This window comes from Heptranchias perlo, chromosome 44 (genome assembly GCF_035084215.1).
Source record: "Heptranchias perlo isolate sHepPer1 chromosome 44, sHepPer1.hap1, whole genome shotgun sequence".
In the NCBI taxonomy this organism is placed as follows: Eukaryota; Metazoa; Chordata; class Chondrichthyes; order Hexanchiformes; family Hexanchidae; genus Heptranchias; species Heptranchias perlo.
Window position 1 is genome coordinate 1,134,425 of NC_090368.1, and position 23,967 is coordinate 1,158,391.

The 23,967-nt window shown below is 44.6% G+C and overlaps 1 protein-coding gene across 1 annotated transcript in view; it reads left to right on the plus strand.

Moving 5' to 3' along the window:
• Nucleotides 1-22,532, plus strand: part of LOC137306665 (CREB-regulated transcription coactivator 2-like) — a 46,946-nt gene extending 24,414 nt beyond the window's left edge. Inside the window, exons 2-10 of the mRNA XM_067976010.1 lie at nucleotides 11,861-11,971; nucleotides 14,452-14,553; nucleotides 14,977-15,038; nucleotides 17,048-17,119; nucleotides 18,468-18,571; nucleotides 20,588-20,623; nucleotides 21,079-21,161; nucleotides 21,278-21,327; nucleotides 22,382-22,532. Coding sequence (XP_067832111.1) covers nucleotides 11,861-11,971; nucleotides 14,452-14,553; nucleotides 14,977-15,038; nucleotides 17,048-17,119; nucleotides 18,468-18,571; nucleotides 20,588-20,623; nucleotides 21,079-21,161; nucleotides 21,278-21,327; nucleotides 22,382-22,532 — 771 coding nt within the window. The remainder of the gene's footprint in view (nucleotides 1-11,860; nucleotides 11,972-14,451; nucleotides 14,554-14,976; nucleotides 15,039-17,047; nucleotides 17,120-18,467; nucleotides 18,572-20,587; nucleotides 20,624-21,078; nucleotides 21,162-21,277; nucleotides 21,328-22,381) is intronic.
• The last annotated feature ends 1,435 nt before the right edge of the window (nucleotides 22,533-23,967 follow it).

A 23,967-nucleotide genomic window follows, 5' to 3' on the forward strand; every position in this document is an offset into this window, starting at 1 on the left:
TATAATAAGTGTGTGTTTATTCAAAGACACTGTACCTTATAATAAGTGTGTGTTTATTCACAGACACTGTACCTTATAAGTGTGTGATTATTCACAGACACTGTACCTTATAATAAGTGTGTGTTTATTCACAGACACTGTACCTTATAATAAGTGTGTGTTTATTCAGACACTGTACCTTATAATAAGTGTGTGATTATTCACAGACACTGTACCTTATAATAAGTGTGTGTTTATTCAGACACTGTACCTTATAATAAGTGTGTAATTATTCACAGACACTGTACCTTATAATAAGTGTGTGTTTATTCAGACACTGTACCTTATAATAAGTGTGTAATTATTCACAGACACTGTACCTTATAATAAGTGTGTGTTTATTCAGACACTGTACCTTATAATAAGTGTGTAATTATTCACAGACACTGTACCTTATAATAAGTGTGTGATTATTCACAGACACTGTACCTTATAATAAGTGTGTGTTTATTCAGACACTGTACCTTATAATAAGTGTGTGTTTATTCACAGACACTGTACCTTATAATAAGTGTGTGATTATTCACAGACACTGTACCTTATAATAAGTGTGTGATTATTCACAGACACTGTACCTTATAATAAGTGTGTGTTTATTCACAGACACTGTCCCTTATAATAAGTGTGTGTTTATTCAGACACTGTACCTTATAATAAGTGTGTGATTATTCACAGACACTGTACCTAATAATAAGTGTGTGATTATTCACAGACACTGTACCTTATAATAAGTGTGTGATTATTCACAGACACTGTACCTTATAATAAGTGTGTTTATTCACAGACACTGTACCTTATAATAAGTGTGTGATTATTCACAGACACTGTACCTTATAATAAGTGTGTGTTTATTCAGACACTGTACCTTATAATAAGTGTGTGATTATTCAGACACTGTACCTTATAATAAGTGTGTGTTTATTCAGACACTGTACCTTATAATAAGTGTGTGTTTATTCACAGACACTGTACCTTATAATAAGTGTGTGATTATTCAGACACTGTACCTTAAGTGTGTGATTATTCAGACACTGTACCTTATAATAAGTGTGTGTTTATTCAGACACTGTACCTTATAATAAGTGTGTAATTATTCACAGACACTGTACCTTATAATAAGTGTGTAATTATTCACAGACACTGTACCTTATAATAAGTGTGTAATTATTCACAGACACTGTACCTTATAATAAGTGTGTGTTTATTCAGACACTGTACCTTATAATAAGTGTGTAATTATTCACAGACACTGTACCTTATAATAAGTGTGTGTTTATTCAGACACTGTACCTTATAATAAGTGTGTAATTATTCACAGACACTGTACCTTATAATAAGTGTGTGATTATTCAGACACTGTACCTTATAATAAGTGTGTGTTTATTCAGACACTGTACCTTATAATAAGTGTGTGATTATTCAGACACTGTACCTTATAATAAGTGTGTGTTTATTCACAGACACTGTACCTTATAATAAGTGTGTGTTTATTCACAGACCCTGTACCTTATAATAAGTGTGTGTTTATTCACAGACACTGTACCTTATAATAAGTGTGTGTTTATTCAGACACTGTACCTTATAATAAGTGTGTGATTATTCACAGACACTGTACGTTATAATAAGTGTGTGTTTATTCAGACACTGTACCTTATAATAAGTGTGTGATTATTCACAGACACTGTACCTTATAATAAGTGTGTGTTTATTCACAGACACTGTACCTTATAATAAGTGTGTGATTATTCAGACACTGTACCTTATAATAAGTGTGTGTTTATTCACAGACACTGTACCTTATAATAAGTGTGTGATTATTCACAGACACTGTCCCTTATAATAAGTGTGTGTTTATTCAGACACTGTACCTTATAATAAGTGTGTGTTTATTCACAGACACTGTACCTTATAATAAGTGTGTGATTATTCACAGACACTGTCCCTTATAATAAGTGTGTGTTTATTCACAGACACTGTACCTTATAATAAGTGTGTGATTATTCACAGACACTGTACCTTATAATAAGTGTGTGATTATTCACAGACACTGTACCTTATAATAAGTGTGTGTTTATTCACAGACACTGTACCTTATAATAAGTGTGTGATTATTCACAGACACTGTACCTTATAATAAGTGTGTGATTATTCACAGACACTGTACCTTATAATAAGTGTGTGATTATTCACAGACCCTGTACCTTATAATAAGTGTGTGTTTATTCACAGACACTGTACCTTATAATAAGTGTGTGTTTATTCAGACACTGTCCCTTATAATAAGTGTGTGATTATTCAGACCCTGTACCTTATAATAAGTGTGTGTTTATTCACAGACCCTGTACCTTATAATAAGTGTGTTTATCCACAGACACTGTACCTTATAATAAGTGTGTGATTATTCACAGACACTGTACCTTATAATAAGTGTGTGATTATTCACAGACACTGTACCTTATAATAAGTGTGTGATTATTCACAGACACTGTACCTTATAATAAGTGTGATTATTCACAGACACTGTACCTTATAATAAGTGTGTGATTATTCACAGACACTGTACCTTATAATAAGTGTGTGTTTATTCAGACACTGTCCCTTATAATAAGTGTGTGATTATTCAGACACTGTACCTTATAAGTGTGTGTTTATTCAGACACTGTACCTTATAATAAGTGTGTGTTTATTCAGACACTGTACCTTATAATAAGTGTGTGTTTATTCAGACACTGTCCCTTATAATAAGTGTGTGATTATTCAGACACTGTACCTTATAATAAGTGTGTGTTTATTCAGACACTGTACCTTATAATAAGTGTGTGTTTATTCAGACACTGTACCTTATAATAAGTGTGTGTTTATTCAGACACTGTACCTTATAATAAGTGTGTGTTTATTCAGACACTGTCCCTTATAATAAGTGTGTGATTATTCAGACACTGTACCTTATAATAAGTGTGTGATTATTCAGACACTGTACCTTATAATAAGTGTGTGATTATTCAGACACTGTACCTTATAATAAGTGTGTGTTTATTCAGACACTGTACCTTATAATAAGTGTGTGTTTATTCAGACACTGTACCTTATAATAAGTGTGTGTTTGTTCACAGACACTGTACCTTATAATAAGTGTGTGTTTATTCAGACACTGTACCTTATAATAAGTGTGTAATTATTCACAGACACTGTACCTTATAATAAGTGTGTGTTTATTCAGACACTGTACCTTATAATAAGTGTGTGTTTATTCAGACACTGTACCTTATAATAAGTGTGTGTTTATTCAGACACTGTACCTTATAATAAGTGTGTGATTATTCAGACACTGTACCTTATAATAAGTGTGTGTTTGTTCACAGACCCTGTACCTTATAATAAGTGTGTGATTATTCACAGACACTGTACCTTATAATAAGTGTGTGATTATTCAGACACTGTACCTTATAATAAGTGTGTGATTATTCACAGACACTGTACCTTATAATAAGTGTGTGTTTGTTCACAGACACTGTACCTTATAATAAGTGTGTGTTTATTCAGACACTGTACCTTATAATAAGTGTGTGTTTGTTCACAGACCCTGTACCTTATAATAAGTGTGTAATTATTCACAGACACTGTACCTTATAATAAGTGTGTGTTTATTCAGACACTGTACCTTATAATAAGTGTGTGTTTATTCAGACACTGTACCTTATAATAAGTGTGTGTTTATTCAGACACTGTACCTTATAATAAGTGTGTGTTTATTCACAGACACTGTACCTTATAATAAGTGTGTGTTTATTCAGACACTGTACCTTATAATAAGTGTGTGATTATTCAGACACTGTACCTTATAATAAGTGTGTGTTTATTCACAGACACTGTACCTTATAATAAGTGTGTGATTATTCACAGACACTGTACCTTATAAGTGTGTGATTATTCACAGACACTGTACCTTATAATAAGTGTGTGTTTATTCAGACACTGTACCTTATAATAAGTGTGTGATTATTCACAGACACTGTACCTTATAATAAGTGTGTGTTTATTCAGACACTGTACCTTATAATAAGTGTGTGATTATTCAGACACTGTACCTGAAAATAAGTGTGTGTTTATTCAGACACTGTACCTTATAATAAGTGTGTGATTATTCACAGACACTGTACCTTATAATAAGTGTGTGATTATTCAGACACTGTACCTTATAATAAGTGTGTGATTATTCACAGACACTGTACCTTATAATAAGTGTGTGATTATTCAGACACTGTACCTTATAATAAGTGTGTGATTATTCACAGACACTGTACCTTATAATAAGTGTGTGATTATTCACAGACACTGTACCTTATAATAAGTGTGTGATTATTCACAGACACTGTACCTTATAATAAGTGTGTGTTTATTCACAGACACTGTACCTTATAATAAGTGTGTGATTATTCACAGACACTGTACCTTATAATAAGTGTGTGATTATTCAGACACTGTACCTTATAATAAGTGTGTGATTATTCACAGACACTGTACCTTATAATAAGTGTGTGATTATTCACAGACACTGTACCTTATAATAAGTGTGTGTTTATTCACAGACACTGTACCTTATAATAAGTGTGTGATTATTCACAGACACTGTACCTTATAATAAGTGTGTGTTTATTCAGACACTGTACCTTATAATAAGTGTGTGTTTATTCAGACACTGTACCTTATAATAAGTGTGTGATTATTCAGACACTGTACCTTATAATAAGTGTGTGATTATTCACAGACACTGTACCTTATAATAAGTGTGTGATTATTCACAGACACTGTACCTTATAATAAGTGTGTGTTTATTCAGACACTGTACCTTATAATAAGTGTGTGTTTATTCACAGACACTGTACCTTATAATAAGTGTGTGATTATTCACAGACACTGTCCCTTATAATAAGTGTGTGTTTATTCACAGACACTGTACCTTATAATAAGTGTGTGATTATTCACAGACACTGTACCTTATAATAAGTGTGTGATTATTCACAGACACTGTACCTTATAATAAGTGTGTGATTATTCACAGACACTGTACCTTATAATAAGTGTGTGTTTATTCAGACACTGTACCTTATAATAAGTGTGTGTTTATTCACAGACACTGTACCTTATAATAAGTGTGTGATTATTCACAGACACTGTACCTTATAATAAGTGTGTGTTTATTCACAGACACTGTACCTTATAATAAGTGTGTGTTTATTCACAGACACTGTACCTTATAATAAGTGTGTGTTTATTCACAGACACTGTACCTTATAATAAGTGTGTATTTATTCACAGACACTGTACCTTATAATAAGTGTGTGTTTATTCAAAGACACTGTACCTTATAATAAGTGTGTGTTTATTCACAGACACTGTACCTTATAAGTGTGTGATTATTCACAGACACTGTACCTTATAATAAGTGTGTGTTTATTCACAGACACTGTACCTTATAATAAGTGTGTGTTTATTCAGACACTGTACCTTATAATAAGTGTGTGATTATTCACAGACACTGTACCTTATAATAAGTGTGTGTTTATTCAGACACTGTACCTTATAATAAGTGTGTAATTATTCACAGACACTGTACCTTATAATAAGTGTGTGTTTATTCAGACACTGTACCTTATAATAAGTGTGTAATTATTCACAGACACTGTACCTTATAATAAGTGTGTGTTTATTCAGACACTGTACCTTATAATAAGTGTGTAATTATTCACAGACACTGTACCTTATAATAAGTGTGTGATTATTCACAGACACTGTACCTTATAAGTGTGTGTTTATTCAGACACTGTACCTTATAATAAGTGTGTGTTTATTCACAGACACTGTACCTTATAATAAGTGTGTGATTATTCACAGACACTGTACCTTATAATAAGTGTGTGATTATTCACAGACACTGTACCTTATAATAAGTGTGTGTTTATTCACAGACACTGTCCCTTATAATAAGTGTGTGTTTATTCAGACACTGTACCTTATAATAAGTGTGTGATTATTCACAGACACTGTACCTAATAATAAGTGTGTGATTATTCACAGACACTGTACCTTATAATAAGTGTGTGATTATTCACAGACACTGTACCTTATAATAAGTGTGTGTTTATTCACAGACACTGTACCTTATAATAAGTGTGTGATTATTCACAGACACTGTACCTTATAATAAGTGTGTGTTTATTCAGACACTGTACCTTATAATAAGTGTGTGATTATTCAGACACTGTACCTTATAATAAGTGTGTGTTTATTCAGACACTGTACCTTATAATAAGTGTGTGATTATTCAGACACTGTACCTTATAAGTGTGTGATTATTCAGACACTGTACCTTATAATAAGTGTGTGTTTATTCAGACACTGTACCTTATAATAAGTGTGTAATTATTCACAGACACTGTACCTTATAATAAGTGTGTAATTATTCACAGACACTGTACCTTATAATAAGTGTGTAATTATTCACAGACACTGTACCTTATAATAAGTGTGTGTTTATTCAGACACTGTACCTTATAATAAGTGTGTAATTATTCACAGACACTGTACCTTATAATAAGTGTGTGTTTATTCAGACACTGTACCTTATAATAAGTGTGTAATTATTCACAGACACTGTACCTTATAATAAGTGTGTGATTATTCAGACACTGTACCTTATAATAAGTGTGTGTTTATTCAGACACTGTACCTTATAATAAGTATGTGATTATTCAGACACTGTACCTTATAATAAGTGTGTGTTTATTCACAGACACTGTACCTTATAATAAGTGTGTGTTTATTCACAGACCCTGTGCCTTATAATAAGTGTGTGTTTATTCACAGACACTGTACCTTATAATAAGTGTGTGTTTATTCAGACACTGTACCTTATAATAAGTGTGTGATTATTCACAGACACTGTACGTTATAATAAGTGTGTGTTTATTCAGACACTGTACCTTATAAGTGTGTGATTATTCACAGACACTGTACCTTATAATAAGTGTGTGTTTATTCACAGACACTGTACCTTATAATAAGTGTGTGATTATTCACAGACACTGTCCCTTATAATAAGTGTGTGTTTATTCACAGACACTGTCCCTTATAATAAGTGTGTGTTTATTCACAGACACTGTACCTTATAATAAGTGTGTGATTATTCAGACACTGTACCTTATAATAAGTGTGTGTTTATTCACAGACACTGTACCTTATAATAAGTGTGTGATTATTCACAGACACTGTCCCTTATAATAAGTGTGTGTTTATTCAGACACTGTACCTTATAATAAGTGTGTGCTTATTCACAGACACTGTACCTTATAATAAGTGTGTGATTATTCACAGACACTGTCCCTTATAATAAGTGTGTGTTTATTCACAGACACTGTACCTTATAATAAGTGTGTGATTATTCACAGACACTGTCCCTTATAATAAGTGTGTGTTTATTCACAGACACTATACCTTATAATAAGTGTGTGTTTGTTCACAGACCCTGTACCTTATAATAAGTGTGTGATTATTCACAGACCCTGTACCTTATAATAAGTGTGTGTTTATTCACAGACACTGTACCTTATAATAAGTGTGTGTTTGTTCACAGACCCTGTACCTTATAATAAGTGTGTGATTATTCACAGACACTGTACCTTATAATAAGTGTGTGATTATTCACAGACACTGTACCTTATAATAAGTGTGTGTTTATTCAGACACTGTACCTTATAATAAGTGTGTGTTTATTCACAGACACTGTACCTTATAATAAGTGTGTGATTATTCAGACACTGTACCTTATAATAAGTGTGTGTTTATTCAGACACTGTACCTTATAATAAGTGTGTGTTTATTCACAGACACTGTACCTTATAATAAGTGTGTGTTTATTCAGACACTGTACCTTATAATAAGTGTGTGTTTATTCACAGACACTGTACCTTATAATAAGTGTGTGATTATTCAGACACTGTACCTTAAAATAAGTGTGTGTTTATTCACAGACACTGTACCTTATAATAAGTGTGTGATTATTCAGACACTGTACCTTATAATAAGTGTGTGTTTATTCACAGACACTGTACCTTATAATAAGTGTGTGTTTATTCAGACACTGTACCTTATAATAAGTGTGTGTTTATTCACAGACACTGTACCTTATAATAAGTGTGTGATTATTCAGACACTGTACCTTATAATAAGTGTGTGATTATTCAGACACTGTACCTTATAATAAGTGTGTGTTTATTCACAGACACTGTACCTTATAATAAGTGTGTGTTTATTCACAGACACTGTACCTTATAATAAGTGTGTGATTATTCAGACACTGTACCTTATAATAAGTGTGTGTTTATTCACAGACACTGTACCTTATAATAAGTGTGTGTTTATTCACAGACCCTGTGCCTTATAATAAGTGTGTGTTTATTCACAGACACTGTACCTTATAATAAGTGTGTGTTTATTCAGACACTGTACCTTATAATAAGTGTGTGATTATTCACAGACACTGTACGTTATAATAAGTGTGTGTTTATTCAGACACTGTACCTTATAAGTGTGTGATTATTCACAGACACTGTACCTTATAATAAGTGTGTGTTTATTCACAGACACTGTACCTTATAATAAGTGTGTGATTATTCAGACACTGTACCTTATAATAAGTGTGTGTTTATTCACAGACACTGTACCTTATAATAAGTGTGTGATTATTCAGACACTGTACCTTATAATAAGTGTGTGTTTATTCACAGACACTGTACCTTATAATAAGTGTGTGATTATTCACAGACACTGTCCCTTATAATAAGTGTGTGTTTATTCAGACACTGTACCTTATAATAAGTGTGTGCTTATTCACAGACACTGTACCTTATAATAAGTGTGTGATTATTCACAGACACTGTCCCTTATAATAAGTGTGTGCTTATTCACAGACACTGTACCTTATAATAAGTGTGTGATTATTCACAGACACTGTCCCTTATAATAAGTGTGTGTTTATTCACAGACACTATACCTTATAATAAGTGTGTGTTTGTTCACAGACCCTGTACCTTATAATAAGTGTGTGATTATTCACAGACCCTGTACCTTATAATAAGTGTGTGTTTATTCACAGACACTGTACCTTATAATAAGTGTGTGTTTGTTCACAGACCCTGTACCTTATAATAAGTGTGTGATTATTCACAGACACTGTACCTTATAATAAGTGTGTGATTATTCACAGACACTGTACCTTATAATAAGTGTGTGTTTATTCACAGACACTGTACCTTATAATAAGTGTGTGATTATTCAGACACTGTACCTTATAATAAGTGTGTGTTTATTCAGACACTGTACCTTATAATAAGTGTGTGTTTATTCACAGACACTGTACCTTATAATAAGTGTGTGTTTATTCAGACACTGTACCTTATAATAAGTGTGTGTTTATTCACAGACACTGTACCTTATAATAAGTGTGTGATTATTCAGACACTGTACCTTAAAATAAGTGTGTGTTTATTCACAGACACTGTACCTTATAATAAGTGTGTGATTATTCAGACACTGTACCTTATAATAAGTGTGTGTTTATTCACAGACACTGTACCTTATAATAAGTGTGTGTTTATTCAGACACTGTACCTTATAATAAGTGTGTGTTTATTCACAGACACTGTACCTTATAATAAGTGTGTGATTATTCAGACACTGTACCTTATAATAAGTGTGTGATTATTCAGACACTGTACCTTATAATAAGTGTGTGTTTATTCACAGACACTGTACCTTATAATAAGTGTGTGTTTATTCACAGACACTGTACCTTATAATAAGTGTGTGATTATTCAGACACTGTACCTTATAATAAGTGTGTGTTTATTCACAGACACTGTACCTTATAATAAGTGTGTGTTTATTCACAGACACTGTACCTTATAATAAGTGTGTGTTTATTCACAGACACTGTACCTTATAATAAGTGTGTGTTTATTCACAGACACTGTACCTTATAATAAGTGTGTGATTATTCAGACACTGTACCTTATAATAAGTGTGTGTTTATTCACAGACACTGTACCTTATAATAAGTGTGTGTTTATTCACAGACACTGTACCTTATAATAAGTGTGTGATTATTCAGACACTGTACCTTATAATAAGTGTGTGTTTATTCACAGACACTGTACCTTATAATAAGTGTGTGATTATTCAGACACTGTACCTTATAATAAGTGTGTGTTTATTCACAGACACTGTACCTTATAATAAGTGTGTGTTTATTCACAGACACTGTACCTTATAATAAGTGTGTGATTATTCAGACACTGTACCTTATAATAAGTGTGTGTTTATTCAGACACTGTACCTTATAATAAGTGTGTGTTTATTCACAGACACTGTACCTTATAATAAGTGTGTGATTATTCAGACACTGTACCTTATAATAAGTGTGTGATTATTCACAGACACTGTACCTTATAATAAGTGTGTGTTTATTCACAGACACTGTACCTTATAATAAGTGTGTGTTTATTCACAGACACTGTACCTTATAATAAGTGTGTGATTATTCAGACACTGTACCTTACAATAAGTGTGTGTTTATTCACAGACACTGTACCTTATAATAAGTGTGATTATTCAGACACTGTCCCTTATAATAAGTGTGTGATTATTCAGACACTGTACCTTATAATAAGTGTGTGATTATTCAGACACTGTACCTTATAATAAGTGTGTGATTATTCACAGACACTGCACCTTATAATAAGTGTGTGTTTATTCACAGACACTGTACCTTATAATAAGTGTGTGTTTATTCACAGACACTGTACCTTATAATAAGTGTGTGTTTGTTCACAGACCCTGTACCTTATAATAAGTGTGTGATTATTCACAGACACTGTACCTTACAATAAGTGTGTGTTTATTCAGACACTGTACCTTATAATAAGTGTGTGAATATTCACAGACACTGTACCTTATAATAAGTGTGTGATTATTCACAGACACTGTACCTTACAATAAGTGTGTGTTTATTCACAGACACTGTACCTTATAATAAGTGTGTGATTATTCACAGACACTGTACCTTATAATACGTGTGTGATTATTCAGACACTGTACCTTATAATACGTGTGTGATTATTCAGACACTGTACCTTATAATAAGTGTGTGATTATTTACAGACACTGTACCTTATAAGTATGTGTATATATTCACAGACACCGAGCATTGCTCAGTGGGCGGTGGGCACTGGCCCTGGGGACTGGGCGGCGGGCTCTTGCATTGGGGACCGGGCAGTGGGCACTGGCAGTTGGGACTGTGCATTGGGCGGTGGGCACTGGCCCTGGGGACTGGGCACCGGGCGGTGGCCACTGGCCCTGGGCACCGGGCGGTGGCCACTGGCCCTGGGCACCGGGCGGTGGGCACTGGCCCTGGGCACCGGGCGGTGGGCACTGGCCCTGGGCACCGGGCGGTGGGCACTGGCCCTGGGCACCGGGCGGTGGGCACTGGCCCTGGGCACCGGGCGGTGGGCACTGGCCCTGGGCACCGGGCGGTGGGCACTGGCCCTGGGCACCGGGCGGTGGGCACTGGCCCTGGGCACCGGGCGGTGGGCACTGGCCCTGGGCACCGGGCGGTGGGCACTGGCAGTGGGGACCGGGCATTGGTCAGTGGGCGGTGGGCACTTGCTGTGGGGACCGGGCAGCGGAGTCTTACGGTCACCGCTGGCCATTTCTGCTCTGGTTTAAATGTAGACCGTGTGAAGTTGACGTTTTGTTTCTCCCCCAGTTACAGGCTCAGAAGGTTCACCAGCTCCGCCTGGCGCAAACTCGAGGGCCGTATTACGGTGGGTCACTGCCGAATGTCAACGCCATCTCAAACAACACCGCAGAGTTCCAGGTAATCCGGGGTATTGGCTGCTAACACTGGATGCTGTAGGAGTCTCGGGATATCACTCCACATTGTCAGATCGTAAGGGGGTTTTCTCTTTGATTCAGCGAACACATTCTGTATTTGGGGTTCTTCATATCTTTTGAATTGGGTTTATATTTTCACACATTTATTCAGTGTCAGCCATGGCTGAGTGGGTAGCACTCTCTCCTCTGACAGAGGGTCGTTGTTCAAGCCCCATTCCAGGGACTCGAACACAAAATCAGTACTGAGGGAGCGCTGCACTGTCGGAGGGTCGGTACTGAGGGAGCGCTGCACTGTCGGAGGGTCGGTACTGAGGGAGCGCTGCACTGTCGGAGGGTCGGTACTGAGGGAGCGCTGCACTGTCGGAGGGTCGGTACTGAGGGAGCGCTGCACTGTCGGAGGGTCAGTACTGAGGGAGCGCTGCACTGTCGGAGGGTCAGTACTGAGGGAGCGCTGCACTGTCGGAGGGTCAGTACTGAGGGAGCGCTGCACTGTCGGAGGGTCAGTACTGAGGGAGCGCTGCATTGTCGGAGGGTCAGTACTGAGGGAGGGCTGCACTGTCGGAGGGTCAGTACTGAGGGAGCGCTGCACTGTCGGAGGGTCAGTACTGAGGGAGCGCTGCACTGTCGGAGGGTCAGTACTGAGGGAGGGCTGCACTGTCGGAGGGTCGGTACTGAGGGAGCGCTGCAGTGTCGGAGGGTCGGTACTGAGGGAGCGCTGCAGTGTCGGAGGGTCAGTACTGAGGGAGCGCTGCACTGTCGGAGGGTCGGTACTGAGGGAGTGCTGAGCTGTCGGAGGGTCGGTACTGAGGGAGCGCTCCGCTGTCGGAGGGTCGGTACTGAGGGAGCGCTGCACTATCGGAGGGTCGGTACTGAGGGAGCGCTGCGCTGTCGGAGGGTCGGTACTGAGGGAGCGCTGCGCTGTCGGAGGGTCGGTACTGAGGGAGCGCTGCGCTGTCGGAGGGTCGGTACTGAGGGAGCGCTGCAGTGTCGGAGGGTCGGTACTGAGGGAGCGCTGCGCTGTCGGAGGGTCAGTACTGAGGGAGCGCTGCGCTGTCAGAGGGTCAGTACTGAGGGAGCGCTGCACTGTCGGAGGGTCGGTACTGAGGGAGCGCTGCACTGTCGGAGGGTCAGTACTGAGGGAGCGCTGCAGTGTCGGAGGGTCAGTACTGAGGGAGCGCTGCACTGTCGGAGGGTCGGTACTGAGGGAGCGCTCCGCTGTCGGAGGGTCAGTACTGAGGGAGCGCTGCACTGTCGGAGGGTGAGTACTGAGGGAGGGCTGCACTGTCGGAGGGTCGGTACTGAGGGAGCGCTGCAGTGTCGGAGGGTCGGTACTGAGGGAGCGCTGCAGTGTCGGAGGGTCGGTACTGAGGGAGCGCTGCACTGTCGGAGGGTCGGTACTGAGGGAGCGCTGAGCTGTCGGAGGGTCGGTACTGAGGGAGCGCTGCAGTGTCGGAGGGTCGGTACTGAGGGAGCTCTGCGCTGTCGGAGGGTCGGTACTGAGGGAGCGCTGCGCTGTCGGAGGGTCGGTACTGAGGGAGCGCTGCAGTGTCGGAGGGTCGGTACTGAGGGAGCGCTGCGCTGTCGGAGGGTCGGTACTGAGGGAGCGCTGCGCTGTCGGAGGGTCGGTACTGAGGGAGCGCTGCAGTGTCGGAGGGTCGGTACTGAGGGAGCGCTGCAGTGTCGGAGGGTCGGTACTGAGGGAGCGCTGCGCTGTCGGAGGGTCGGTACTGAGGGAGCGCTGCACTGTCGGAGGGTCAGTACTGAGGGAGCGCTGCACTGTCGGAGGGTCAGTACTGAGGGAGCGCTGCACTGTCGGAGGGTCATTACTGAGGGAGCGCTGCACTGTCGGAGGGTCGGTACTGAGGGAGCGCTGCACTGTCGGAGGGTCAGTACTGAGGGAGCGCTGCACTGTCGGAGGGTCGGTACTGAGGGAGCGCTGCACTGTCGGAGGGTCGGTACTGAGGGAGCGCTCCGCTGTCGGAGGGTCGGTACTGAGGGAGTGCTGCACTGTCAGAAGTGCCGTCTTTCAGACCGCTGTTAAACCAAAGCCCTGTCTGCCCTCTCAGGTGGATGTGAAAGATCCCATGGCCACTATTTGAAGAAGATCAGGGGAGTTCTTCCCGGTGTCCTGGCCAATATTTATCCCTCACCCAACATCACATTATCACATTGCTGTTTGTGGGATCTTGCTGTGCGCACATTGGCTGCTGCGTTTCCTACATTACAAAAGTGACTGCACTTCAAAAAGTGCTTCGTTGTCTGCAAAGCGCTTTGGGACGTCCTGAGGTGGGGAAAGGTGCTGTAGAAATGCAAGTCTTTTTTGAGTGAAGGCTTTTTATTATTACTGTATTGGTACCAGCCCCTTCAGGGAGGGAGGGGTGGGTGGGGCAGAGACCCTTGGACAGTGGGTAACTTAGTTTGGATTTGTGTATTTAGTATTTGTTTGTTGTATCTAACCTGCAGGGTCCCTTTCACTCAGCACTGGATTCCAGCCGTGGCACCCGGCATCATGGATTGGTGGAGAGGGTGCAGCGAGGGAGGTTGATGTCTCCTCACAGACGACAGATATCCTTTTCTTTGTCCTGCTATGCCTCTCAAGACAGAGGAGCAACCCAGTCAGCAGGGAGCGTCACCTCCTTGCAAAACCGCAGAACAAAGTAGACGTATTGAAGTGTGGAAGATATCTCCCAGCCAGTTCCTGCATCTTATGACACGAGCAGGGCAGAGCCATTCCCCACATCGTCCTTGCTGTGATGCTGCTTAAAGCTTGGGCTTGAAATGAAGATGCCTCAGTACCACACTGATGCCTCGTGGCTGCTCAGCAGCTCCAGGGTGCAGTACACCTGAGGACCCCCCTATCCTGGGGAGCACGCCTGTGTTTGCACCCCTGTCCTTGGTGCAGTGTGAGCGCCCTCCATTCTGGGTACAGTGTACTAAGCGCCCGCCCCTCGCAGAGTCAGAGTTGAATTCCTTGACTAATGTGTGCACGTTGGCAGCTCGCCCTACAGCTCTGCATATCTCTCTCCCCCGCCGGACACCAGCTGGAGAAGGTAAGGAGCTCTTTTACTGCAAGGCAGGGGGGGGCACTCTGCGATCGCTGTAGGGATGTGGCAGTGGGATTAATTGTCTAACTCGCAGGTAGTCATTAAAAGAATCAATAGGGCAGTGCAGCAACTCGTGACTTACTGACTCCCCTCAGCTCCCACCAGCGGACAACTCCACATTCAGCGGCTGTGGGGCACGGTCACATCGCATCAAATCACTCGCCCTGCAATGACCAAAGAGTGCTGCAGTGTCCCAGCTTCCTTCACGAGCCCCTCGACCATTGCACTGCTGCTCTCTGACACTGTTACACTGATGTTCTGTCCAGTACACAGATTCGATATGATTACTGTCTCGACCTTTCTCAGCTCGTTCTTTTAAGGCAGGCGCAGGCCCAAGGCCGTTGGACGTTTCCTCGCTGTGCAGTGATGGTTGGACTTTTCCCACTGTCCCTATCAGCAGTTTCGACCCGTCTTTAACTGTAATTCTTGGGCCTGACCTCTTGATTCTCCTCACTAACTGCCCTTGCAGGAATGTGATCAGGGCAGGTCAGGTTCTTTCTCTCTCTCTCTCTCTCTCCCTCCTCTGTAGAAATGCACTTTGGATGCTCTTGTCTCTCATTTCTATCGCTGGACTGTGAGCTGCTCCTTTACTGCTGTTGGGACTTACACTCTGGTGCCACGTGCAAGCAGTGCAGAAACACTCACACCTGCGCACCAGGACACAGGTGAGGTTTGACATCCCTGTCGATTGGAGCGTTCTTCCCTCCGACTGCACGGACCTGCAGGCTCAGGCCCGAAGTACAGCTGCTCCTGCTCCTATTTCTTGCGGTCCTCCAACCCTGCTCTTCCACAGCCGATATGTGAGACTCCTGTGGGAGGTTCCCTTCTCCTTCCACTCTCTTGATTTTCACTCCGACCTCTCGACAGGAGATCTGTGGGCTCTGGGCTGTGGACATATGGCCAACGGGAACTGGGATAGAATCTTACAGTGCAGAATGAGGCCACTCAGCCCATCGTGTCTGTGCTGGCTCTTTGAAAGGGCTTTCCAATTAGTCCCACTCCCCTGCTCTTTGCCCAATGGTTACAGACTTTCTGATCATATTCCCTTGCGAACCTCGACGACCCTCAGACCTGGGGCACTTTTATGACCTCTTTCATTTTTGAAGATTCGCAAATTGACAAAAGTAAAATAAGAGCCCACGTACAGGGCTGGTTACTGAACCCCTGAGAGGGTAAACAGGGCCTGATTTAACCAAACCGGCAGGCAGATTTACAGCAGGCCCCCTCACGATCCAGCAGAGTAAGGAAACAGCACAGGAGAGTGGGCCCAGGCTGCACACCCTGGGTACCGGCAGGCATATATATATCCCCACCAGCACCACAGCCCAACTCAATTCATTACAAGCTGAGTTCCTGCCAGCTCTCCCCCCACCTCCTCACCTGAGCACCGGCTCTCACTGGGATACACTCCCTCTCCCTCAGGGCCATTACTGGGGGCCATACAGACAAACATAACCTGATGTCCGCGCACGTACTCTCCAAACAGGGGTCACTGGATCGTGACGAGGAGTGGGTACCCTGGGCTGATCTTTGTCTTTCTTCCCACCCACCAGGAACTTTGAGGCCCCACCCCCCCCACCCTAGTTCTAATATCGCCCCAGTTGATCACAAGGTCAGTACAGGCAGGGAATGGAAACAAAGACCCTCCAGTCTGTGTGACTCTGTTCCAAACGGCCTTTACCCACTCAGCCTTTGGGAGAAGGATGAATAATGAATCTGGTATTTCTCTCTCTCTCTCTCTCCCCCCCCCGCCCCCCTCCCTGTCTCCCTCTCACTCTCTGTGGCTCCCTCTCTTTGTTTGACCTGATCTCTGCCTGTAACACCTTGCTGTCCTGTCCTGTCACTTCCTTTACGTTCCTGAAACATTGGGAGCCTCTCTCCTTTCTCCGGGCCTCCCCCGTCCCGTGTCGAGCCAGGTTTTTAATGTGGTTTATTTCTTTTCCCCCCTTGTAAAGGAACGTCCTGCCCTGGTGCAACTTCCCACTGGAGAAAGGACATCGATTTGGATTATCATCAGCTCTCAACAGGTGAACTGTTTGTCCTCACGCCTTCCCCCTTGATCCAAAGCCCCTCAGCACAGAGGCCCAGTTTCACGATCTGACCATGTCCCATTCCCGGGCAAGAGGAAACTGTTAAATGATGTGCCGTTCCAGGGCTACTTCTAATGCAGCCGCATCTCCCCTGCTGTCTGGGGCCTTCAGCAGACCAGCTTCTTGTGTGCATGGGCCTGAACCCAGAGTCTGTCAGCTCTAGGATGGTGCCCATGAAGATGGTCTTAACAAGAAAAGAGGGGAGAGTAAAACTTTAGGGACAGAGTAAGTGAGTTGGTCACTGGTAAGTGAGAGAGCCCAGAGTCCCCAGCCTGACTCCTGCTCTTATACACAGCTGGAGTCGATGCATCGATCACGGGACAGCAATGTACAGAGCGCATTGCACACCCACTTACTGTAAAACCGCAACTTTCTCCATCGGGAGAGAGAGAGAAACACACACACACACGTTTGAAGTCTTTTATTTATACAGTGTCTCATCACATCTTTCAAACAGTTCTCTAAACAATCATCGCAGCTATTTTGAAGCAAGATCCCACAAACAGGCAGTGAGATGAACAATCAGTTCATCTGTTTCTTGGTGCTCTCGAGTGAGGGAGGAATATTGGCCCAGGACACCCAGGGAGAACTCTCTGCTCCTCATATAGTACCCTGGAATCATCTTCATCCACCTGAGAGGGCAGACAGGGCCTCGGTTTAACACCTCATCTGAAAGACGGCACCTCTGACAGTGCAGCTCTCTCTCAGTACTGCACTGGGAGCGTCGGCCTGGATTACGGGCTGGGGTATTGGGAGTGGGACTCGAAGCCGCTGCCTTCTGACTCAGAGCGGGGAGTGCTAACACACTGAGTTGAGCCCTGGTTTAGTGGTGGATGTATTGCGAGCTGCACTGGGTTTGTGGGCTTTAATGCGATCACTGCCTCCTCTTATCCGTTAATATTACAAATTTGATGTTGTGTCTCCGCAAATTTTGGAAAATTTTGATCATCACCAGCATCTGAGAGAGGAAAATCGGGTTATTGATTTGGGTGGGGCTCACTTCTGATGTGGGGTCTGACCAGAATTTATTTGTGTGTGTGTGTGTGTGTGTGTGTGTGTGTGTGTACAAATGTACGTATCTCTGTCTGTTCTCGTCCTTTCTTTCTCGCTCTCTTTTTCTCTCTCTCGTTTCTCGCTCACTTGCTCTCGTTTCTCTTTCTCTCTCGTTTCTCTCTTTCTCTCCCCACCCCCCCTCACATACTGACGGACCTCTTTCCAGTATTTTCAATGTTTCTTTTTCTCTTTGACATTATGTCCTGGAGTTTGACTTTTATTCTTTTTGTAGAACAAACTCCGACTCTGCCTTGCACACGAGTGTGAACAACCCCAATGCAGCAAGTCCGTTTGCTGGCCCTGGCCAGGCTATGCTGAGCCAGACCAAGAGAAGTGGTGAGTGTTGAGGGGCTGCTATTAAACTCAAGCTCTCCACGTGCAAGTGTGTGTGTTAAAACAAAAATGCTGAGTGGGGACAAGTCAGAAAGAGCTCATTTTTGCCCAATCCCCTTTTGAGACTTCGATGGAGACTGAAATGCCCGGGGCAGCAGGGTAGTGCAGTGGGATGGCACATGGTCCTTTCACTGACAGGACCAGGGTTTGTAGTCCAGCACACGGTGCCTCTCGTCTGGCTCTCATTTCTCCAATCTGCTGCTCTGAAGGAAAATCTCATGTGAGACAGGAATTGTTTCTGTATTAGGGCTTAGAGGGTCATTCAGCCCATCGATCCATGCAGGGAGACCCGACAGTCTTCCTGCCCCCATCACATTAGCCAACTGTCTCTCAAATAATGTTCCAGGGTGTTTGCTTCCTCCACTCTATCTGGAGTCCAATCTTTATATAAAGAACTTCCTGACATCTGTATCAATTCACTTTTTCCATGTTTGACCCTGTGCCCGTGTCCTACAGGTACAGCATGGCATAGATACAAAGTAAAGCTCCCTCTACACTGTCCCATCAAACACTCCCAGGGCAGGTACAGGGTTAGATACAGAGTAAAGCTCCCTCTACACTGCCCCATCAAACACTCCCAGGGCAGGTACAGGGTTAGATACAGAGTAAAGCTCCCTCTACACCGTCCCATCAAACACTCCCAGGGCAGGTACAGCACGGGTTAGATACAGAGTAAAGCTCCCTCTACACTGTCCCGTCAAACACTCCCAGGGCAGGTACAGCACGGGTTAGATACAGAGTAAAGCTCCCTCTACACTGCCCCATCAAACATTCCCAGGGCAGGTACAGGGTTAGATACAGAGTAAAGCTCCCTCTACACTGTCCCATCAAACACTCCCAGGGCAGGTACAGGGTTAGATACAGAGTAAAGCTCCCTCTACACTGCCCCATCAAACACTCCCAGGGCAGATACAGGGTTAGATACAGAGTAAAGCTCCCTCTACACTGCCCCATCAAACACTCCCAGGGCAGGTACAGCACGGGTTAGTGGCAAATATGTTTTTAATCCCTGGGGAGGGAGGTTGGAGTGGGTGCACAGACATTACTCCTTAGCACCCGGTAACGGGAGGAAGGCTGCAGGTGAATAACTGCTGCGATTGGGGGGCTTGGGTAATTAATGCTTGGAATGTGGGGCTCGATTACCGTGGATACACCAGATAACCATTGTGTGAAATGTTAACCTGTAGTATTCCTTTAACTCAAGAACCAGGCGGGAAGAAGGTGAAGGCCCTAGAGAGGGTGCAGAGGAGATTTACTGGAATGGTCCCAGGGATGAGGGACTTCAGTTACATGGATAGTCTGGAGAAGCTGGGGTTGTTCTCCTTGGAACAGAGACCGTTTCGAGGAGATTTGATAGAGGCTTTCAAAATCATGAAGGGTCTAGACAGAGTAGATAGAGAGAAACTGTTCCCATTGGCAGAAGCGTTGAGAACCAGAGGACATAGATTTAAGGTGATTGGCAAAAGAACCAAAGGAGATATGAGGAAAAACCTTTTTACGCAGCGAGTTGTTATGATCTGGAATGCGCTGCCTGAAAGGGTGGTGGAAGCAGATTCAATAATAACTTTCAGAAAGGAATTGGATAAATAGTTGAAGGGAAAAAATTTGTAGGGCTACGGGTAAAGGGCGGGGGGGTGGGACTAGCTGGATTGCTCTTACAGAGAGCCGGCACGGACTCGATGGGCCGAATGGCCTCCTGTACTGTAACCATTCCATGAAGGGAAATTTTTTTACGCAAAGATCTGGAATGTACTGCCTGAAAGGAAGTAACTTTCAAAAGGGAATTGGACATAAACTTGAAGAGGAAATATTTGCAGGACTATGGGGAAAGAGCACGAGGGAGTGGGACTAATTGGATAGCTCTTTCAAAGAGCCAGCACAGGCACGATGGGCCGAATGGCCTCCTTCTGAGCTCTAAGATTCCAGATCATTCCAACTTTCTCTTTGTTTTGTCACCAGGTTTAGTGGATGGGGAATTGGACAGCCTTGGAAAAGGTAAGTGTCTCTAAAAGGTATGCACCCAATCCTCACTCCAGCATACACCTGAGATCCTTCACTGACCCCTAACCCCGACAGCTCACTTAGTAAAGGCAGCTGACATAGATGGTCCATGGTTTGACCGGTCGGTACAGAGTGCAGCCCAGAAGGTCCATGGTTTGACCGGTCGGTACAGAGTGCAGCCCAGAAGGTCCATGGTTTGACCGGTCGGTACAGAGTGCAGCCCAGAAGGTCCATGGTTTGACCGGTCTGTACAGAGTGCAGCCCAGAAGTGGGTTCCCGGCACAATGGGATGTGGGACAAGATAGCCCCCATTCCACAGGTATAAGGCTGTGTTGACAGGGAGGTCACTCTCTGGCCCATACACACATTGAAGGTTTGTAAAGGATGGATTCAGTCGTTCTTCCATTTCCTGCTGAATCTCACTGACTCCTTTCTGCTTTCCTTCTCAGCTTTCTCATTCTCCCATCCTCCGCTTGATAATCTTCACGATGAGGATAAACCACTGCCCAAGGCCCTGTGGGATACGCGGAAGGTGAGGCACTGCAGATGTAACTGTCGACTGTACCTAGACACTGCGTCTGTGAAACACTTGAAACTGAACAGTCAGACAAAACAAATACAAACTGATGTAAGTCTGTTGGCCCACAGGTGCAGAGTGTGACGTCACGGCCCAAGTCCTGCGAGGTACCTGGAATCAAGTAAGTCTCAGTTTCATTCAAGGGGTACAGCAAGATCCACATGTGGACATCCTGCATCTGCTACATGTGTCACACTTGCACCTGATTGACTCAGATATAATCAAAAAGCAGCACCAAATCATAACCCGTATCTAACCCGTGCTGTCCCTGCCCTGGGAGTGTTTGATGGGACAGTGTAGAGGGAGCTTTACTCTGGGAGTGTTTGATGGGACTGCTTTATATCTTCTTGTTAAGACTGACATTGAACAGCATTTAAACGGGAGAATGTCCTGTTTCCCAGCACTATGTGCTTTGCTTTGGTGAATGCAAAAATAGAAGAAAAATAATCCATTGCAGTTGTCAGCTCCCCAGAACGCCAGCAATTACCGTGTCTACAACCCTTCCTGTCCTGCTGGCTGTAACTCACTCAAATCCACACACTTCTGGGTTCCGATGATCTTGATGTAAATTATTTCCCAGTCACCTTTCCTTCTCAATTGGCCATCCCTTTAAACCGGTGAAAGTTTGAGACTGGGATTGGGACCCGGCCCAGCTCGGGGCGGGGAATGAATATTCTGAGCTGTCCCGATCAGTGAGTTTCTCTCCCCCTCGATTTCCCCCTTCCCTCCCATCCTCTGCTGCAGGTACTGACCCTCACTGGGGTCCGGGTTCCACGGTCGCCCTCCGATAACTCACCCCAGGGGCCGTTCTTCACGTGTGAGCCCAGACAGTGCGCATCATTTGACCAGGGTGGGTGGGGGTGCGGGCAGAATCTCAGCCAAAGTTGCTGACCTCCCGGCAGGGGTCACTGGATAATGATCAGGAGCAGGAACCCTGGCCCATTCCCCCCTCCTTAGTGTAGCGTCCGTCACCTGAGCTCAGCAGCAGAACCTGGGTCTCTCTTAACCCATACAGGGGGTACATTCACCCCCTGAGCCCTCGTCCCAGCGGGTTCTTGGGCCGAGCGTCCCCCTCGCAGAAGTGGGGGCCGCCCGGCCTGGCCCGGGAGGGGTTTGGCAAACGGAAGGAGGCCCCCTCCGCGAGAAGCTGACACTCTGTATGTCTCGCCCTGCAGTGAAGCCCACCTACTCTTCCCTGAGTATGGAGCAGCATTGACGTCGGAAGGTGTGGAGGACTCCATGACCTGGTCACCACCTGCCCAGCTGAAGGAGGACATGTGGAGACGAGCCACCAAGATGGGGCAAGTGAAGCGAGTGGAGACGTGACTCAGACTAATTTCTGGTGCCCCTCCCCCCCAGCTCGGCGGGTAACTGTACCGCTCGGTGTGGGATTGGGTCACACAGGCCTCGAGGCTCCCCCCACCACCACCACCACCAGGTTCAGCCCCCCAGTCTGTGCTGAGTGAGCTGATCTCAGCCGGGGCAGCAGTGGGGAGCGACTGCAGGCCTGCAGATTAGGGAGGAGGATGTGCATCCGGGGGAGTTACTGCCCCTGACCGCTGTGGAGCGACCCTTGTGGGCCATCGGGTGAGGGCAGGATCTGGATCCATTGCAACTCTCCCCATTCACTCTCTAGGGTCATACATGAAGAATGGAGACTTAGTGAGGCACATGAGGCCTGTCTCCCAGCGAGAGGCCGTGCCTTCAGGAGAGATGGGGATGAGGAATAGGGAGTAAGGTAGGCAGTGGGTGACTGTCAGATGCGTCTGTCCCTGTCCCTGAACCTAAAAGGTAACTGAAGTAAATAATACAAGTGGGAAATCTATCTCTGTCCTTTTGTCCTCTCCCTAACCTGGGGGCACTGAGGCTCACTGGAGCCCCCTCACTGAAGCCAGGCTGAGATCAGCTAACTCCGCACAGACCTGGGAACATCTGGCTCCATCCAGTTCATGGGGCAGTGCCCCGACCCCCTGAGCCAGTGGGGGTATCGTTCCTGTCAATCAGCATGTTTTGCGGGGGGCTGGTTTGAATGTTCAGTCTGCCTTCTCTTTAAATTGAGAAACCCAACGTTGAGAGTGATGGTCCCCAGGGCAGGCCAGCGCCCGGGGAAAGGGGCGAAGAGGGAGAGGAGAGCCGGCGAGGAGAGGTGACGCAAGCTTGTGTTTTAAAAGCCTCCACGCTGTAGGAGGAAGGTGATGGTGGCGAGGAGTCCTCCAGCTTTGAGGTCCTGGGAAAGGGTCTCAATTTCAAGATGGAGAGGAGGGGAGGGAGGCGAGTGTGGAGAGGAGGGGGAGGGGAGACGAGTGTGGAGAGGAGGGGAGGGAGACGAGTGTGGAGAGGAGGGGAGGGAGACGAGTGTGGAGAGGAGGGGAGGGAGACGAGTGTGGAGAGGAGGGGAGGGAGACGAGTGTGTAGGGCTGGGGATATGGAGGGGAGGGGAGGGGGGCGAGTGCGGAGGGGAGGGGGGGCGAGTGCGGAGGGGAGGGGGGCGAGTGCGGAGGGGAGGGGGGGCGAGTGCGGGGGGGGAGGGGGGGCGAGTGCGGGGGGGAGGGGGGGCGAGCGCGGGGGGGGAGGGGGGGCGAGCGCGGGGGGGGAGGGGGGGGCGAGCGCGCGGGGGGGGAGGGGGGGCGAGGCGAGTGTGTGGGGCTGGGGATATGGAGAGATGAGAGTTGAGGAGCACTGACCACAGCATTGCTGACAAATCGGGACAAGAAGGTTTATAGAAGATAAAATGTCGATTAATGGTGAGGGAGGTGGGTTA